Genomic DNA, 17,241 nt, shown 5'->3' with positions numbered 1-17,241 from the left:
AGAGTAATCTGTGGACCTCTTGCTTTTTTTTTTTTTTTTTTTTTTTTGAGACAGAGTCTCACTCAGTCACCCAGGCTGGAGTGTAGTGGTGCCATCTTAACTCACTGCAAACTCCTGTTCCCGGGTTCAAGCAATTCTCATGCCTCAGCCTCCTGAGTAGCTGGGATGGCAGGCATGTGCCACCATGCCTGGCTACTTTTTGTATTTTTAGTAGAGACAAGGTCTTGCCATGTTGGCCAGGCTGGTCTCAAACTCCTGGCCTCAAGTAACCCCCCTACCTCAGCCTCCCAAAGTGCTGGGATTACAGGTGTGAGCCACTCGCCTGGCCCTAATGCTTCTTTATTCATAAATATTAGTGTGTATTTCTAAGAACACAGACTTTCTCCTACATAACCACAATACATTTATCAAAATCAAGAACTGTAAACATTGATACTACTGTCTAATCCATGATTCATATTAAAATTTTACCAACTGTCTCAATGTCCTTTTTAGCTTTTTTTTTTTTGAGGGGGCGGTCTGAGATCTGATCTAATGACCACACATTGAAATTCATTGTCAAGTATTTTTGGTCTCCTTTAATCTGGACTGATTCTTCGACCTTTCTTTGTTTTTCATGTTTTTCACATTTTTGAAGAGTGAGCCACTTTTTTGTAGCATGTTTCCTCAGTTTGGGTTTATGGTTAGATTCCGATTCTGCTTTTTGGGCAGGAATGTTGCAGAAGTCACGTTCTGTCCTTCTCAGGACATCATCAGGAGTCAGGGTATCAGTCTGTCCTATTGGTGATAATTTAATTACTTGTTTAAGGTGTTGTTCACTAGGTTAATCCACGATAAAGTTACCATTTTCCCCTTTGTAATTAATAAGTGATTTGTAAGGAATATTTTAAGACTTTGTGAATATTCTGTTTCTTATCAAACTTTCACCCACTGGCTTTGACATCCATTGATGATTCTTGGCAGAGTAATTTACTGTGATGCTTGTAAAACGGTGATTTTTCTAATTCCATCATTTCCTCTACACTTATTGTTCTTCCGCTGGAAGAGAGAGTGTTCCCTTTCCCTTCTCCCTCATTTAATTACTTATATGAGGGTGAATTGGTAGATTCTAGTTTCATTCCACAAATATTCTGTCTGTTAATAAATATCATTATTTACTTTAGTGCTCATTGTCCCAGATTTGGCCAGTGGGAATACATTCAAAACTGGCTCCTGCATTTTTCTAGCATGTCTCAATCGTTTTTTGAGGGCTTCCTTGTTTTTTGTCACAATATACCCCAGGTTCATCTGATGTTTTCCCTACCTCATCCCTAGAATCAGCTATTTCTCCAGGGAATCTTGGTTTCTTTCTGTGGAGAAGGGAGAACATTTGCTTCCCTAACAAGGGTGTTCTGAGAATGTCTCATCTCCGAAGACACCAGCCAGCCCTTCAGCCCTCCATCCCTCAGCCCTCCTCCCATCAGCCCTCCCACCATCAGCCCTCCTGCCATCAGTCCTTCAGGCAGATCTACACTAGAATACATGGGCCTTTGTGTCATCCCTTAGCGTGGGGCCCGGTGCGTTCATGCTGTTCAGGTGTTTTGGAAGGAACACTGCTGAGGCGCCGGGGCCTAAAGCAGCAAATCAGTGGCACCTTCATCACAGTTTTAAAATGGTGATGAGCTTAAAAAAAGAGGTAGAGTTGGGCATCCAAAAAACTAATAAAAATGAAACTTAAGTACTATATTACATCCCTCCTCTGTTAACCTGTGTTTATGTATAATACTTACGGCTCAGTCAGCAGCCCAAGGCTGTTTATGGCATATGATTCATTGTGGTGTAAAAAACAAGGCCTGTTCCCAGACAGGCATGCTTGAAATAGACCTTCCTCTTCTGCATCCTATCACCTGTGCTTATGTATTTATTTGTCAGCTTTGGTGACAAAGCACTTCAGGGTGTCCCTAACACCAGGGGCTGTCACCTATTATTGCTCCTTCAGCTAGACTTACTCCCCCTTACTAGGCAGGCAGCTAAATTTTCAGTATTGATTGCAGATCCCATTCTGAGAGTAATTAGGAAGAAAGGGCCAACATACCAACGCCTCTGCTGGGACACTATTGATTGATTGGGGCAGGGGTCCCTCCTTGGTATAAGGGGTTCCAAACTCTTCTGTCTGTTGAGTCAGGGTACCGTGCACAGTGATCCAAATGAGGTTTGCCGACTGCCTTTCTCTTTTTACATCCTCCTTCTCCTTTAGCCCAAGAAGTAGAGTGTCTTTGTCACTCTGGTCAGGGATTGGCTCTGGCAGTAGCAGCCCAGGCGGGAGAGCACAGGCTAACCCACCGAGCTGACACAAGACATGAGGATCTGGTTCTAATTAGATTGAGTTCTATTAATTAGAGTTTAAGCGTATATAAACCTGAGATTAGAAGCCATGAAGTACTATGGCTTATAACTTTAGGAGTTATTCAGGTCCTTGCCAAGTTTGGCAGATAACTCACATGTACACAGGGAAACAGGAGCTACTAGTTTGTGCTTGGAGTTTAGGGGTGCTATCACCACATCCGACGTGTGGAATAGCCCAGCTGCCTTGATGCTGGTCAGCAGGGATGGGCATGGTGTCAGTGTACAAGTACTGGCCTCAGGGGAAGGAGGAGCCTGGGTGGTGTCAGCAATATGCTGCAGGCCTCTAGGTCGCTACTTGCACCTTCTCAGGGAGAGGGATGGGAGAGGGGCTGCTATCTGCCTTCACACTTGTGACTGCCACAGGGAAAAAAGGGCATGTGGGCTTCCTGTGGCAAGGTAAAGACAGGTCTGGCATCTTCTAGGGCCCTGTTAATCAGCAAAGAGCAGAGAAGACAACGGAGAGCCAGGCCACAGAGGCAAGAGGGGGCAGGCTGATGTTGAGCTTCCCGTGATTGCGGCTGCTTTTGTGCAGAGAGATTCCTGGTCATTACAGAGTGTGACGGGCATGTTTATCTAATTGCAGGGACCCCAGAGCTAAGCACGGCTGAGCGGAAGGAGTTGGAGAACAAGTTGAAGGAGCGGGAGGAATTCCTAATTCCCATTTACCATCAGGTAGCCGTGCAGTTTGCTGACTTGCACGACACGCCAGGCCGGATGCAGGAGAAGGGTGTTATTAGCGTAAGTACAAGAAGTGCCACTTCTTGTCAGAGGCCCACATGTGGGCAAGTGTGTGTGTTGTGTGTTGCACACAGGCTCACAAGCAGGGAGCTATGAGGGCCAAATTAAAACAACTTCTGCAGATCAAAACATTTTCAATATTTTTTAGATTTTCGCTTTTTCTGTAACTGTTGTCATCCTAAAACAATGTATAATTTAGGTTTCCATTAATTCCTCAGGAGGCAAGCTGCATTTTACTGGCGGGAAACTGAGTCACACATGACTTCATTGGTGACGGGTCCTCAGGATGTGGGTTACTATAGGGTCAAGGCTCCCGCAGCAGCTAATTCATAATTGATCTGCAAGTTGTTTGATCTATCTTCTCAGAACCAATTTATCCTTGTCTGGTTATCGGGGAATTCACAGCCTCTTCCCCAGAACATCTCAGCCATGTGTGGGATCAGCATTAGCCAGGCCCATGGCTGTGCACAGTGCTGCAGCCAGCAGGGCCAGTGGGCTGCATTTTTGCCCTGGAAGACATCTGGAAGTGCTAGGAGTTTACAGCCAGCTCTTGGGTCTGTGAAGGGCTTGCCTGGAGAATCAGTTTTTATGCCTGTGGGTTTCCCTCCAGACAGAGCATTAAGCAGGAATTAGGACCGGGCTGACTAAGCTTATTCTTCTCTGCATGTAGGATATCCTGGATTGGAAAACATCCCGTACCTTCTTCTACTGGCGGCTGAGGCGTCTTCTGCTGGAGGACCTGGTCAAGAAGAAAATCCACAATGCCAACCCTGAGCTGACTGACGGCCAGATTCAAGCCATGTTAAGGCGCTGGTTTGTGGAAGTGGAAGGAACAGTGAAGGTAGGTGGGACACTCAAAGAGAAGCCTTTTCGCTAAGTTCCTCACACCACCTGAGGGCTGCAAGGCTCGCCAGCAAAGAGTCCACAGGCCTCTAAGGGCAGGAGTGGAAGGGAAACATAGAGATCCAAGCTGTTTCCTCCCCCAGCTACTCCCCCTAACGTGTCATGTCATGATATCTTGTTAGAAGAGGTAGTAGGGCATATGTTGCAGCTTATGCAATCATTCAGCAGACCTTTTTGAACACTTACTGTGTACTAGACACTGCATTTGCTTGTGGGGGCATGGCAGTGAAAGAGGCAAATGTTGCTCCTATCCACATAGAGCTCACCATCTAGAGCAGGAAACAGATAAAGAGGTCATGCACAACAGTGGGGCCCATGTTAAACACAGCAAAGGGCACAGTCAGACCCTCTCTGGGAAGGATGGGGGAGAGTCTAAGAAGCCTTGTGGAGTAAGTGATGTCTCAGCAGAGGCTGGAAAACAAAGCAGAAATGAACCAGAGGAAAAGGCTGGATTTGGGGGTGGTCAGGGCTTAGGAGGAATGTTCCTGCAGAAGGAACAGCATCATCCTAAGCCATGAGAGCAAGAGTAACATGCATCAAAGGAACATCCTGCAACTGTTTCAGGGCAGCTCAGAGACTGGGTGCCTGGTAGGAAGAAGGGGCAGGGGCATGATCACACAAGGCCATGTAAGCTGTCAAGGAGTTTGGACTTTGTCCTGAGGCCTGTGGGAAACCACTCAGGTATTTTAAGCAGTGGAGTGACATGCTCTGATTTCTATTTTAGAAAGACCACTCAGGGGGCTGTGTGGAGGAGGGAATTGGAGGGGCTAAGAGCAGAAGCCTAACAGGATATGATCGGCAGGAGATGCCATGACTACAACTAAAGAGCTGCCTACTTCCAGTCAGAGATGGAAGGGAGTATCCACCCTTATGCAGGGAAAGGGATCTATGAAGCTGGCATTTTCTTGGGGTGATCTCACAGAGAGGGCTCGTGACCTAGAGCAGTAACCCTACTGAGATGGTGTCCCTGGTGCTCTAGCCTCAGTGTTGGGAATGGGGTGGGTCTCAAGCCAGGATGACCTAGCAAGGGCACCAGCATTTGCCCCTGGAATAGTGGGCTGCATAAGACACTCCATGGGAGAGGATGGGAAGAAAAAGCTGGAACTTTTATTTCTGTTTATTTTTACTAACAAAAAGAAATTAACCTTTATTAGTAATTAATGTATGGATTAATCATTTACATCATATATGCATTTTATCAGAATATTGGTAGTATGTGCTCAAAATATATTTGTCTGTCTTTCTCGTTGCTATGTGATCACAAACGTTTGGTGACTACCAGGTTAGAGTATTGATGGAGGGCTGGGTGGCTGGTGGTGGCTTGAAGGGTCCTGGCCCACTAAGAGGGGCACTCTGGCCTCTGCCAGAAAGTGTTGCCTGAAGCCTCTGCTAATCGTTCTCAAGGAGGAACTCCAAGATTTGTTGTCAATTTTAAAGCCAGTGAATTGGGGTGCTTCTAGGATTCACCGTTGTATTAAGTCTGCCCATTTTTTTATGACCGAAAAGCTTCTTTGGATAAATATTTCAAATGTGCAGTGGGGTAGCACAGCCTTCTCCGACATTTGGTTCAGGTTAAGGTCAGTCTGTGGCATCATAATTGAGTGAGACAGTTTTGTCAGTGGCTACTGGCAGCTTCTAGTGGAAGTTGGCATTGAAAGTCACGCAAGTGTAAAATAAGAGGTTGTTCTCCAGTTAAGAGTGGCTGGCTAGGTAAATGGAGTGTGTGTGTATGTGTGTGGCCAGGAGAGGCCTGCACTGCCTCCCTACCACATTAGTCACTAATGGACGTGTCCAGCCTCAGTAGGTACAAGGATGAGGAGAAGGAATAGTTTCCCCCTAAGCATGAAGCAAGTAGATAGGCCCTTCAGCTTTTCCCTAGCATCCTGCTCCCAAGCGGACAGAGCGTCTGAAGAAATAGGTCACTGCCGTCTTTATCAATGGAGAGAACAGTTGACCACGTGTGTACAAGCTCCTGGCTGGAATTGAGGCACAGAAGAGAACCCCAACCCCATAGCTCAGGAAGAGGCTGCCTAGGCACTGGGAGCCAACTATGCTGAGCATTGAGACTATTTCCCTTGTGCCCACCTACAAAAGGCAGCATTCTCCTGAGTTCTCTGAGAGGAATGCCAAGGACTGAACGTGAGGATGGGTAATCCTATGATGTCAGGGCATGTGGCTTTGAAACCTCCTTCCATATTCTGCAGGCTCAGCAGGACCTAGTTTAGTGTGGGGTGGGTGATAAAATCTGCAGCGCCCTCGAGAGAAGAAAGGGTTGCAGTGTTCAAAAGCCATCTGTGTACCTCCGAAGGAGTGATACACAATCTGCTTGCTGTTTGGAAATGGTTTTTTTTTTTTTGGAGGGGGTTCTTCAAAGAACGATAGATACTGTGTGTTGTGTTTCTCAAGTGCAAAGACTGGCTGAGTCTAGACCCTGGCTTTGCACCAGAAAGTGACCCTCTAATCTTTATTGTGGTTGGTTACTGGTAAGAAAAGACATTTCATGATAGGCATCTATTAGCCATTCTGTGTGTTCTTTTTGTTCCCAGAGAATTTGTTTTCTTAATCTTAATCCTGAAAACAGAGATTCTGGGACAGAAAATTGAAGACATGGTGATGTTATATAACTGAGCACTATAATTCTTTTGTTTCCCTTAGAGATATCTGTTACCATGAGTTATGGGAGTCTGTTTGAATCCACTGGGACGATCCTCCTGTAGGAAATAGTAGGATTTATGGTTCATAGTTTCACTGCAGGCAGAAGCAAAGCATCACTACAGCTCCTTGACGAAAATAACAAGAACAGTAGTTTAAATTGGGTCATAAGAACATGGCACACATTTGTATCCTGGGCATGGTTTCTCACTTGATTCTTAGATCCAAAATTTGAAGTATGTGGTTTTTCAAACAGGCTGATTTATTTTTTCCCAAACCCCAATAGTAGAAATTGAAATTAGGACTCTGCATGGAACAATGAGAATGTGGGTTTTGAAATCTCATAAACTTTGGGATCCCAGCTTTGTCATTTACTGGCATGGGCATATTATTTAAGCCTCCATTCCCTCATCTGTAAAATGGGGGTGGTGTTTATGTCATGGGGTTCAGTGAGTTTTAAATAACATGAGTAAAGTATAGAGCATAAGTCAGATGTGGTGGCTCACGCCTGTAATCCCAGTGCTTTGGGAAGCTGAAGTGGGAGGATCACTTGAGGCCAGGAGTTTGAGACCAGCCTGGATAACAAAGCAAGACTCTGTTTTCACAAAAAATTTTAAAATTTGCTCGGTGTTGTGGCACACACATGTAGTCCTAGCTCCTCAGGGGGCTGAGGCAGGAGCATCGCTTGGGCCAAGGAATTTGAGGTTATAGTGAGCTATGATGGCATCACTGCACCCCAGCCTGGGCAACAGAGTGAGACCCTGTCTCCAAAAAGTATGGAACACAATATCTGGCTCAGTAGACATTCAATTATGCTAGTTTCCCTTCCTCTATGTTAGAAGGTAAAAAAATAATAGCAACATAGACCAAGTCAAAAATGTACAGCTGATTGACCTCGGCGGAAAGGGGGCTGACTCCTGAGCACAGTGGGTGCGCAGACACTCTTTGGTTTGGCATGCTCTCATGTTCCCACAGCCTGATGCCATGGTGCATTCTTATTGTTCACACAGCTACCCACTCGCTCTTATTCTGGATTTCCAAGTGAAATGAATGCTCAACGGAGGCCCCTGTGAGGATCACAGAGGGAAAAGCACTATTGATAGGGTCACTTATTTCCACTGACCTCAAAACCTGGCCTCAGGCTGCTGATGAATAAGTCTCATACACCAAACTTCTCACACAGGGCCAGGCAGGGAGGGAGTAAGGTAGAACCTGGAAAGCATTGCTTGGCCCTGCTATGGGCCTGGAGCTGAGATGGGATTGGCTCACAGGAGCTTGGTTCACAGGGGTCTGATGGCCACCCTAGCCCACATGTCCTTTGGCTATTGTACTCTAAAGCCTCTGGAAAAAAAAAATCACATCCTTTCTTGGGCTTCTGTTGGATAGGGCTTAGCCTTGTAAGTGCAGGTGTAGTGAAAATGTCTTTCCAAAATACGAGTGTACCTTGGGATGTGTATGCCATCCCTACACCCATCAGGCTGTGTGTTTCCCAGAAGTCTGGAAGGTCAGAAATGGGAGGAGCCTCCCTAGCTGGAGGTGTCTCCAAGCAGCTCCCAAGGTGAGTTATTAGTAGGGTATAGTAATCAGGGCTCACATCCATCAGGTTGTGCCCTGGTCACTCCCTGGCCTTGCTGAACCATTGTCTAAGGAGGACTTAACAGCTATCCAATATGTTAGAAATGAAACTTTCCAAACAGGTCATTTAGATGTTGTGAGATAGACTAATTACTACATAAAATTAGTGAGGCTGACTAGTGCCTGAGATACTTATCCGCTGATGCAGAGAGAAAGTGTCTGTTGAACATTCATTTTAGGACAGGCCACTGCTGTGATGTAAAATTATTGATATCTTACTGGTAAAATGTTCTGATACAGATGGATATGCAGACAGGTGGCATACGGGCCCCAGGCCTGTCATGATGTCAGCAGCCTAGCATATCACACTTGTTTAAAGTCCACGCTGGAATACTAGGAATGACTGGCCACATTTTCTTTCCTTTTTTTTTTTTTTTTTTTCTGGTCTCACTCTGTTGCCCAGGCTGCTGGAGTAGGTATGATGACTCACTTTCAGCCTCAACCTCCTGGGCTCAGGTGATCCTCCCCTCCCACCTCAGCCTCCCAAGTAGCTGGGACTATAGGCACACACCACCCCACCTGGCTGATTTTTTTGTAGAGATAGATAGGGTTTTACCGTGTTGCCCAGGCTGGTCAGAAACTCCTGGACTCCAGCAATTCCCTGCCTCAGCCTCCCAAATTGCTGGGATAACAGGCGTGAGCCACTGTGCCAGGCCCATTTGCATAATTTTAAGGAGGGAAATAATAATGGCTTCTTCCTGGGAATAAGGTTGGCCTATCCTTCTGGATGACTGGAATTGAGTCTTCCAACTGTTCTAAGAGAGCAAACAAGAAACTGTAGGCTCTGTCTGGGCACAGTGGCGCACGCCTATAATCCCAGCACTTTGGGAGGCCAAGGCAGGGGAACTGCTTGAGCCCAGGAGTTCAAGACCAGCCTGGGCAACATAACGAGACCCTGTTTCTACCAAAAAAAGTTTTGCCAGGCATGGTGGGGCATGCCTGTAATCCTAGCTATTCAGGATGCTGATGCAAGAGAATCACATGAGCCCAGGAGTTTCGGGCTGCAATGAGCCGTGATCATGCCACTGTACTCCAGCCCGGGCAACAGGAGGAGACCCTGTCTGGGGGAAGAAAAACAAAAAAACTGTAAACTCTATAACCCAGTGGAAGGGAGCTTGCTTTTCCCAGGTGGAGCAAATTAGCCCACAACACTATAGTAACGCTCCCAGGTCTGTTGAGAAAAACCAGTGGCACTATGCTTACATAAGTTTGTTATTTTTGCTAAACATGCAGTTGATTAGAACTTGAGACCCCTTTCCTTCATGTACTCTAGGCTATAATCCACTGGGGTTTGGCCTGGTCATTGTCATCCAGTTGTACTTTGCGTAAACAGCAGATCTTTTTATAGGGCCCATATTTTCAAGCAACTGTAAAACTTGGAATGCGTTGCCCTAATCCTGTCTAGGAACTTTTCGAAATGTTTAAACACCTAGCATACTCTGTGGCTGCAGGAGGGGAAGGCAGAAGAGTTTTCTCTAGAGGGTAGCTGGCTTTCCAGTGTAGCGTCTGAGCATCATTGGAAGCAGGCATCTTGTTAGCTAATACATTACACCAATCAAGGAGAGTTATCTTAAGCCACAATTAATCTGCTCCCTGGCATATGTTGATAGGAAAGCATCATGCTGTTTCTTAATTAAAAGCAAACGGATTAAAAATGATTAATAAGAGTATTAAATATTCTCCTAAACTAAAGGCTTTGGGATTCTTGGGTAAATCTAAAAATCTTGGGTTTTGTTTTTTTTTTTTCCATTCTGAAATCCAAGAAGCATTTATTGTTTTATTTTTCCTCCCCTCCACCCCAGTCTTCATAAGTAGGGGTATGTGTAGAAGCCCTGAAACCATGGAGCAGAAGAGTAAATTGCCAATGATGGAAATGGAAATGTTGAAATTTAGGTGGCGACGTTTAGGAGTCCAGGGGGACCCATCCATATGTGGGGCGTGCAGCAAGCTGGGTCACAAGAGTGAGTTAAAACCATGTTATGGGAAAAGCAGTGCTACCTTCTCCCTGGTGGATAGGGGCTGATGTGACACTTCCTTTCCTTAGGCGCAAAACACTTTCTCAAGGCAGTTTGGCCTTGAGAGATGCTGGGAGTCCTAACCCAGGCACAGAGAGAAGAGGCTCACTCAGGTTTGCACTGACGGGGCCACACACCCCAGCTGAAGAATTGCTGATCTGCTTATCAGTGATTAGAAACAGAACTGGGCACATTTGAGTCAGAAAAAGAAATGGACAAAGAACTAAAAGAGACATACTGCTGATCCTTAGTCCCTGGAAGCCTTCATCTTTCCAGTGTGAAGAACTTAACTTTTTAGAAACAGATGTCGATGAAATGACATACATTAAATAACCAGTCACAACTAAGTCGGCAGCTAAGTTAGAGACAGGAAATGAGAGTCTGAAAAGAAACCATTATATTTGAAGGCACGAGATAGTTAGAAAATAGCCTAGTGCTCAGTTTTGTACTGCTTAAGGCCTCTTGTGATGAAAACATTTCCTCTGCAGCCCAGTAGTCACAGCTGTGGCTTTGGTGACCTTGCTTGTATACAGGCTTCCTGTAGCCACGTCTCAAACCTCAAAGCCTCAGAGTCCCTAATGCACCCACCTATTAAATTACAGCACCAAACTCATTGTCATTCTGACTTTGACTTCGTTAGTGATAACAGAGGATAGCGCACCTTTAAATGACGAGCTTTGTGTTTAATTACCCAAACAAAATGACATAAATATGAATGAGCCCTAATTGTGGTACTTGGTTTTCCGGAAACCATTAACAAAACGATTCCTAAATGATTTGTAAAGAAAATGAGAGGAGAAAAGAGCAAGGAGAAGGCTATTAGGCTTCTAACACACTCCTGAATTATTATGTAGTCAACCACCTAGGAAATACTCAGCTAAATGATCTTGAAAAGGAGGTGAGAGGTGGTTTCTTGAGACTTTCAGGGTTATGGACGTCTTGATCCTTTTGAATACTCTCGTAGGTAATAAAATGGGGCTTAGGTTTCTGACCTGGTGGCTCTACCCTGGCAACAAGACTTCCCTCCCATCAGTTCCCCGTCCGTGCCTCATCAAAAGACAGTGAGCTCTATTTCAGGACTGCCAGGCCTCACTGGTTCTAGAGACTTGTACTTTAGGCATTGTGTCTCAGCTCCTCTGAAAGCAAAACACCAAATAAACAGTCTCGCCTTCTCAATCACACTTTTACTAAGTAATTTGGGCTTTTAACTGGTTCTCTCAAATGTGTCAGGTTATTGAATTCTCTTAGCCTTTGTCAAATAAATAGGTAGGTCCCTAGAGTCTGACAGGACAGAGTCAGGGTATGAGCACCAGAGTGCTCGGGAGAGCCCCATGGAGACTTCAGGTGTACACCTGTGTCCATAAAGGAAGAGAAGGAGAAGGGGCGCAGCTCCTGCCTTGAGGCCTACTTCCTCCTCCTGCACGATGCCGACAGTGAAGGAGAATCGTGGACACGGAGCACACTTTCGGAGTAAGCACTCCAGATCCTGAACAGTCAGGGTGTCCCGGCCTGGCCTGACCCGACCCCTGGTGTTTGACCAAGAGTCATCTGTTTGCAGGCCTATGTTTGGGACAATAATAAGGATCTGGCAGAGTGGCTAGAGAAACAGCTGACAGAGGAGGATGGTGTTCACTCGGTAATAGAGGAAAACATCAAATGCATCAGCAGAGACTACGTCCTCAAGCAAATTCGCAGGTGAGACCAGTGTGGGGAACTCCACTAGAGGAGGGCTAATTTCTTTGGAATAAAAAGTTTCCAAACAAATCATGAGATGATCGCAGAAACCTTGCGATCTCTGCTGTCTCTTGCTGTTTGAGACAGCTATAGTTGACCCACAGGTACAGATATGGCCTGAAGCCCAATTCTTTTTCAGCTACTGCTCCCCAGGGGCACTTAGTAATCTCAGCTAGATGAGGGCTTAGTTCACTGTGCCCACCTCTTAGCTCTGAATGCTGATACTCAAACCGGATGAACGACTCTAGGAGGAAAGCTGATTGTGTGTCTGGTGGTTTCCTGGGAAACCACCTCCTCACCTCCTCCAGCCAAGAGTTAGCTGTATTCTTCTAGAGGATTCAGTCTCCTCCATAGGATCGGTGGTAGAGACTGCAGGGGCATTTTTATAAAACTTTATTTGGAAACATTTCACTTACAGAAAAGTTATAAAATTAAAAACAGTACAGAGAACACCCCTATATATAATATCTTACTCAGATTTACCTGTTACATTCTCTCCCCCTTGCTTTATCACTTATGAGTCTGCCTGCCCTCCCATATGTGTATACATTTTTCCTCTTTCTGAACTACTTAAGGGTGTTAAATATATCATGGCCTTTACCCCCAAATATTTCAGTGTGCATTTGCTGAGAATAGGGATACTTTTACATAACCATTATAAAATGATCCACTGTTGTAAATTTAACATTGATTAAAAACTTTTATCTGATATCTACCATCTGTAGAACGTTGCTCATTTTGAGTTTGTCTGATGTCTCCCCATGATGAGATGCAGGTGAGGCGCTCTGGCCAGAACCTTCACAGGGCACCACATCTGGGGGCACATGCTGTTTATCTGCTCCTCCTCGTGTTAATTTCATCCCCTGGTCAAGATGTTGCTCCATTTCTCTACCGTATAATTACTGATTTCCCCCCCTTGCACCTAATAAGTAGTCTGTGGGAAGACATTTTAAGGCCATGCAAGTATCTTGCTTTCATCAAAATTTCAAGCTCTTTACAATGAGCTTGCAAAATGATAACTTTCCAACTCCAGCACACCCTCCACAATTACCAGTCACCACTCAGTCCTCACTCCTGCCGATTCTTTTATATATTCATTATTGGTATAGACTCATGAAGTTCTATTTTTTACTGATTTATAATTCATTACTGGGCTTCTTTTGATGCCCCAATTGCTGTCTTTGTGACATGCCCCCATTGTTTTTGTTTTGGGTTTAATTCCTTTTTCAACATAGCAAAATGTTTTGAGTTCGTCTTGCACTACCTTGGCTGGATGTTTGTAATATAGGGAAACAAATAAGGTGAGGCATGACTAAAATGTCTGCAGTGGACAGTGCACACATGTTTATTGGGCAGTTCTTTAGCTGTCCTGATCTAGACACTTCTGCCTCTCTTTTCTTCACCATTTTCAATCTTCCTTTCCAGCTTGGTCCAGGCCAATCCAGAGGTTGCCATGGATTCCATTATCCATATGACCCAGCATATATCACCCACTCAGCGAGCAGAAGTCGTACGGATCCTCTCCACAATGGATTCCCCTTCCACGTAGGAAGAGCTTCCTGCCTGTCCCTGCCCAGTCTGTGGAGAAAAGGACTAGAGCTGCCTTTTACAACTGCAACCACTGTAATGAGAAGGCACAGGAGACCCAGCACTAGAGTCAAAGTGGCATGTTACTTCCTCTCAAGTGTTTCAGGTTATGCATGACATCCTGGGATGTAAGATCACAGAATCCCCTCCAGCCCACCAGTCACATCTACCCCATTCAGTATTTATTACCCTGGCCAGGCCTAGTCCTCCACTCCCTGCACAGCACTGAGAAGGCAATGAAAGGTACAAACATGTACCATGAGGTCTTACTACCCAAAGCAGGGCTGCCCCTCCTGTCCTGACAGCCCCTTGGCCCCCCAGCATGGGGAAGCGTGAGGAGTTGCCAGGCAGTGAGCAGCCCCCCTCACCCCTGGCCCCATGAGCCGCAGCCACAGGCAGCAGAGGAGGGCTAAGGAGAGGAGGAAGCCTCAAGTCCATTGTTTATTACCCCGACTCTTAGCCTAGCACACAGTAGGCACTGGAGAGGAATGATTCCCAGTTTAACCACACCATGGTACCTTTTATGAAGAAAAATTGAGCATAAAATCTACTATAAGCTCCATAGGAACTCAAAGATGAGGGCAAAACTGTGAGACAAGAAGCAGAGAAAGAAAATAGACCCAGTTATTCTTGATTTAGGGGACCTCAACCTTGGGTTCAGTCTCTGAGGACAAAGGGAAAGGTAGTTGGCCTGCCTCTCGCCTGCACATCACTGCTGGACTAGCTGTCGCATGTGGCTGGGAGCTGCAAGGCCAGTGCCTGAGGGGCCCCAGCAGTTCCACAGGCGGTGAAGCCTGAGTTGGCAGAGGAGGAGCCAGAAAACTGCCCTTTCTGCACTGGTGGAAACTAGGTATTTATGCCATGTGGAGAGCCAGCGAGATAGTCTGTTTTGAGTACTTGGAAAGTTGTTCCTATGAAGCCTGGAGCTTGGATGGTTTTGAGAGGTTAATGGTGTCTCCACAGTCACTCTTCCCTAGTTCCAGGATTACTGTCCTAGCAGCTAACAGTTCTACTCTCTTCCCCAGAATGTAGACAGGCAGCAGATGTAGCAGGTCTCCCCACAGCTCTGAAAGGACCCTGGTGACAGCTACGCCCTCAGCACCAGGAGCTGGCCTTCCCAATGAGGGAGGCTTCCAGGAAACACAGACTCCACATGACCTTAAGATTATTTACAACTCAGTCATGGTGCTGCTGTCCTCCAGGCTTACTGGCCCCTCCTGACTGGCATCAGGGGCTTCCTCAGGTGGTGGAGAGAGTTTACTTTCAACAACTAGTTTATTCAAGAAAAGAACTTACTGATTCCCCTGTACCTAAAGCAAGAGTGGCAGGTGATCAGGGCTGGTGTAGCATCCAGTTCCTTTAGTGCAGCTAATTACATTTGTCACTGATGACCAAGGAGAAAATCACTAAGACGTTTGAGAAGCAGTGGTATGAACGCTCTTGGACAAGCTACAGTTCTGAGCCTTAACCCTGTAGTTTGCACACAAGAACGAGCTCCACCTCCCCTTCTTCAGGAGGAATCTGTGTGGATGGATTGGCTGGACTTGTCAATGGTTCTGGGTTGCAGGTGGGCATTGTATGGCTGGGTATGGAGCAGACAGCCCCCAGGAGTCAGAGCCTCAGCCCGGCTGCCCTGGTGGAAGGTGCGGGTGTTCAGCACCTTCAGAGAAGGGCATAAAGCGGTGGGGGACAATTCTCAGTCCAGGAAAATGCACTGACCATTGCTGGGTATTTGCTTACCTAGTAAGAATTGGATTCATTTTTGACCAGATTATTCTTCTTCTATGCTTTTTTGCAATAAATCAAATCCCACATATCTACAAGGGGTATGAAGTCCTGCACCCCCCAGGAGGCCTGTCCAGGCATCTCTTCAGAGGCAGGGTGGGTTACACTCATTTACCTCCCCTCTCCCCACCAAATTATGACACAAACGAGTACGTTTCCTCTCTAGAACCCTGTATTGCCTCCTCCCCCATCCCCAGAGCTCCTCACTGTAGGTCTTATCCTGGACAAGGATTTTTCAAGTCGGAGGCGCAGAACATGAGCAATCTGACATTCCTACAGCCCCTCACACATGCAAGGCTACTAAGGCAGGAGGAGTATAAATGATGGATATTGACCAAGACCTGCTTGGACGGAGACTGCCATATTATCTGTTCTCTTCGTTCACACAACAGCCTTCACTTGTCTCAGAATTTGATGGACACATACCGTGATGAGCAGGAGCTTCAGATGCACTCTTTACACATTTTGTTGAAATAAACCTCTACATTTGTAGAAGAGTTACAGTTTGTCATTTCACTCCATGCCCAGCCACCTCATCTCTTGTTCTGCTTTCAGCAGGGGCTCAGTGTGGGGCAAGCCCCTCCATGGCCCTGTGACACCTAAAGCCCTTTGTCTCCCGAACGTACATAAAGATGATGGGTAGGCGGTAAAAAGCTGGCCTTGGCCAGCCCTGTCTTATTGGCTGAATCAAGGTCAAATTCTGAAAGGCTACAAATGCTCGGGAACCCCATGGCAGAGAGTCAGTTTTTTAGTTTCTGTTGAGTTTTTCAGGATGGGAAACTTCTTCCTGCTGAGAGCTGGATGGGAGTCCTGGCAGGAATGTCCCCTCCAAAAGAGAATGTCTTTAGAGCGGGGACAAGAAAGACCGCAGCTGTTTAGTGAGGATAACAGCTCCAAGCCTTTGAAGCCCAGAGCCCACTGTCCTTTTCAGCATACAGGAAGTGGAGAGTGCTCTGATAACTCAGTGTAAACACTGGGGCCGCATGGCCCTTGTTAGAGATTTTAGAGGAAGGTTTTAGATTTTCTTTATTTAGCTATTCATGGATTTTTAACTCTGGGCACAAAAAGGCACTCGGGGCAGGAAGCTCATGATTGCTTGCCTTCAACCCTCTGCCTCAGTTTCTCTCTCTAAAAAAGCTTTCTACGGGCTGGGCATGGTAGCTCACCCCTATAATCCTAGCACTTTGGGAGGCTGAGGTGGGTGTATCATGAGATCAGGAGATTGAGGCCATCCTGGCTAACATGGTGAAACCCCCTAAAAATATATTAAAAATTAGGTGGGAGCAGTGGCACACACCTGTAGTCCCAGCTACTCAGGAGGCTGAGGCAGGAGAATGGCACAAACTTGGGAGGTGGAGGTTGCAGTGAGCTGAGATCACACCACTGCACTCCAGCCTGGTGACAGAGCAAGACTCCGTCTCAAAAAAAAAAAAAAAGCTCTCTATGAATCCCTGTAATTAAGGCAGGAATAAGCACCAATTCCTGAATGTCTGCAAAGATACAGGTTACAGGAGGCAAATCCCTGCCCTTTGCTGATTATTAAACTCAGTGTTGTATTCTGTCTCTCTCTTTGGGATATATTGCAAAGCAAAGGGTTGCTTTTTCTAAAATGAAATAGAGTATTAAGAAAATATCAATTTGATTCACCCTGAGCCAGATGTTCCAGAAAGGGGAGTCAGAAGGGAGATACAGGATAAAGGATCCAGGGGGAAGATTGCTACTGTTTGCCTCCCACTGCTGCTCTTCATGGGCAAGGAAGCCCCGTCTGCATGGCGGCCTGGGCCTCTTCCTTCTTCCCTCCTCCCTA

At 46.1% G+C, this 17,241-nt stretch overlaps 1 protein-coding gene across 8 annotated transcripts in view; it reads left to right on the top strand.

Moving 5' to 3' along the window:
• Nucleotides 1-16,837, top strand: part of ACACA (acetyl-CoA carboxylase alpha) — a 342,930-nt gene extending 326,093 nt beyond the window's left edge. For 7 of the 8 annotated variants that reach the window (XM_032163071.2, XM_058446054.1, XM_032163077.2 and 4 more), the window contains 4 exons: nucleotides 2,969-3,123; nucleotides 3,794-3,964; nucleotides 11,887-12,023; nucleotides 13,488-16,836. In XM_032163071.2, coding sequence (XP_032018962.1) covers nucleotides 2,969-3,123; nucleotides 3,794-3,964; nucleotides 11,887-12,023; nucleotides 13,488-13,611 — 587 coding nt within the window. In that variant the 3' untranslated portion in view covers nucleotides 13,612-16,836. Of the gene's footprint in view, nucleotides 1-2,968; nucleotides 3,124-3,793; nucleotides 3,965-11,886; nucleotides 12,024-13,487 lie in introns of all 8 variants that reach the window. The other variant, XM_032163072.2, reaches the window with a different exon arrangement.
• Nucleotides 16,838-17,241: the final 404 nt, after the last annotated feature.

The sequence above is a fragment of the Hylobates moloch genome, unplaced genomic scaffold (assembly GCF_009828535.3).
Source record: "Hylobates moloch isolate HMO894 unplaced genomic scaffold, HMol_V3 SCAFFOLD_10, whole genome shotgun sequence".
Taxonomy (NCBI): Eukaryota; Metazoa; Chordata; class Mammalia; order Primates; family Hylobatidae; genus Hylobates; species Hylobates moloch.
This window is presented reverse-complemented; position numbering and strand designations above follow the sequence as displayed.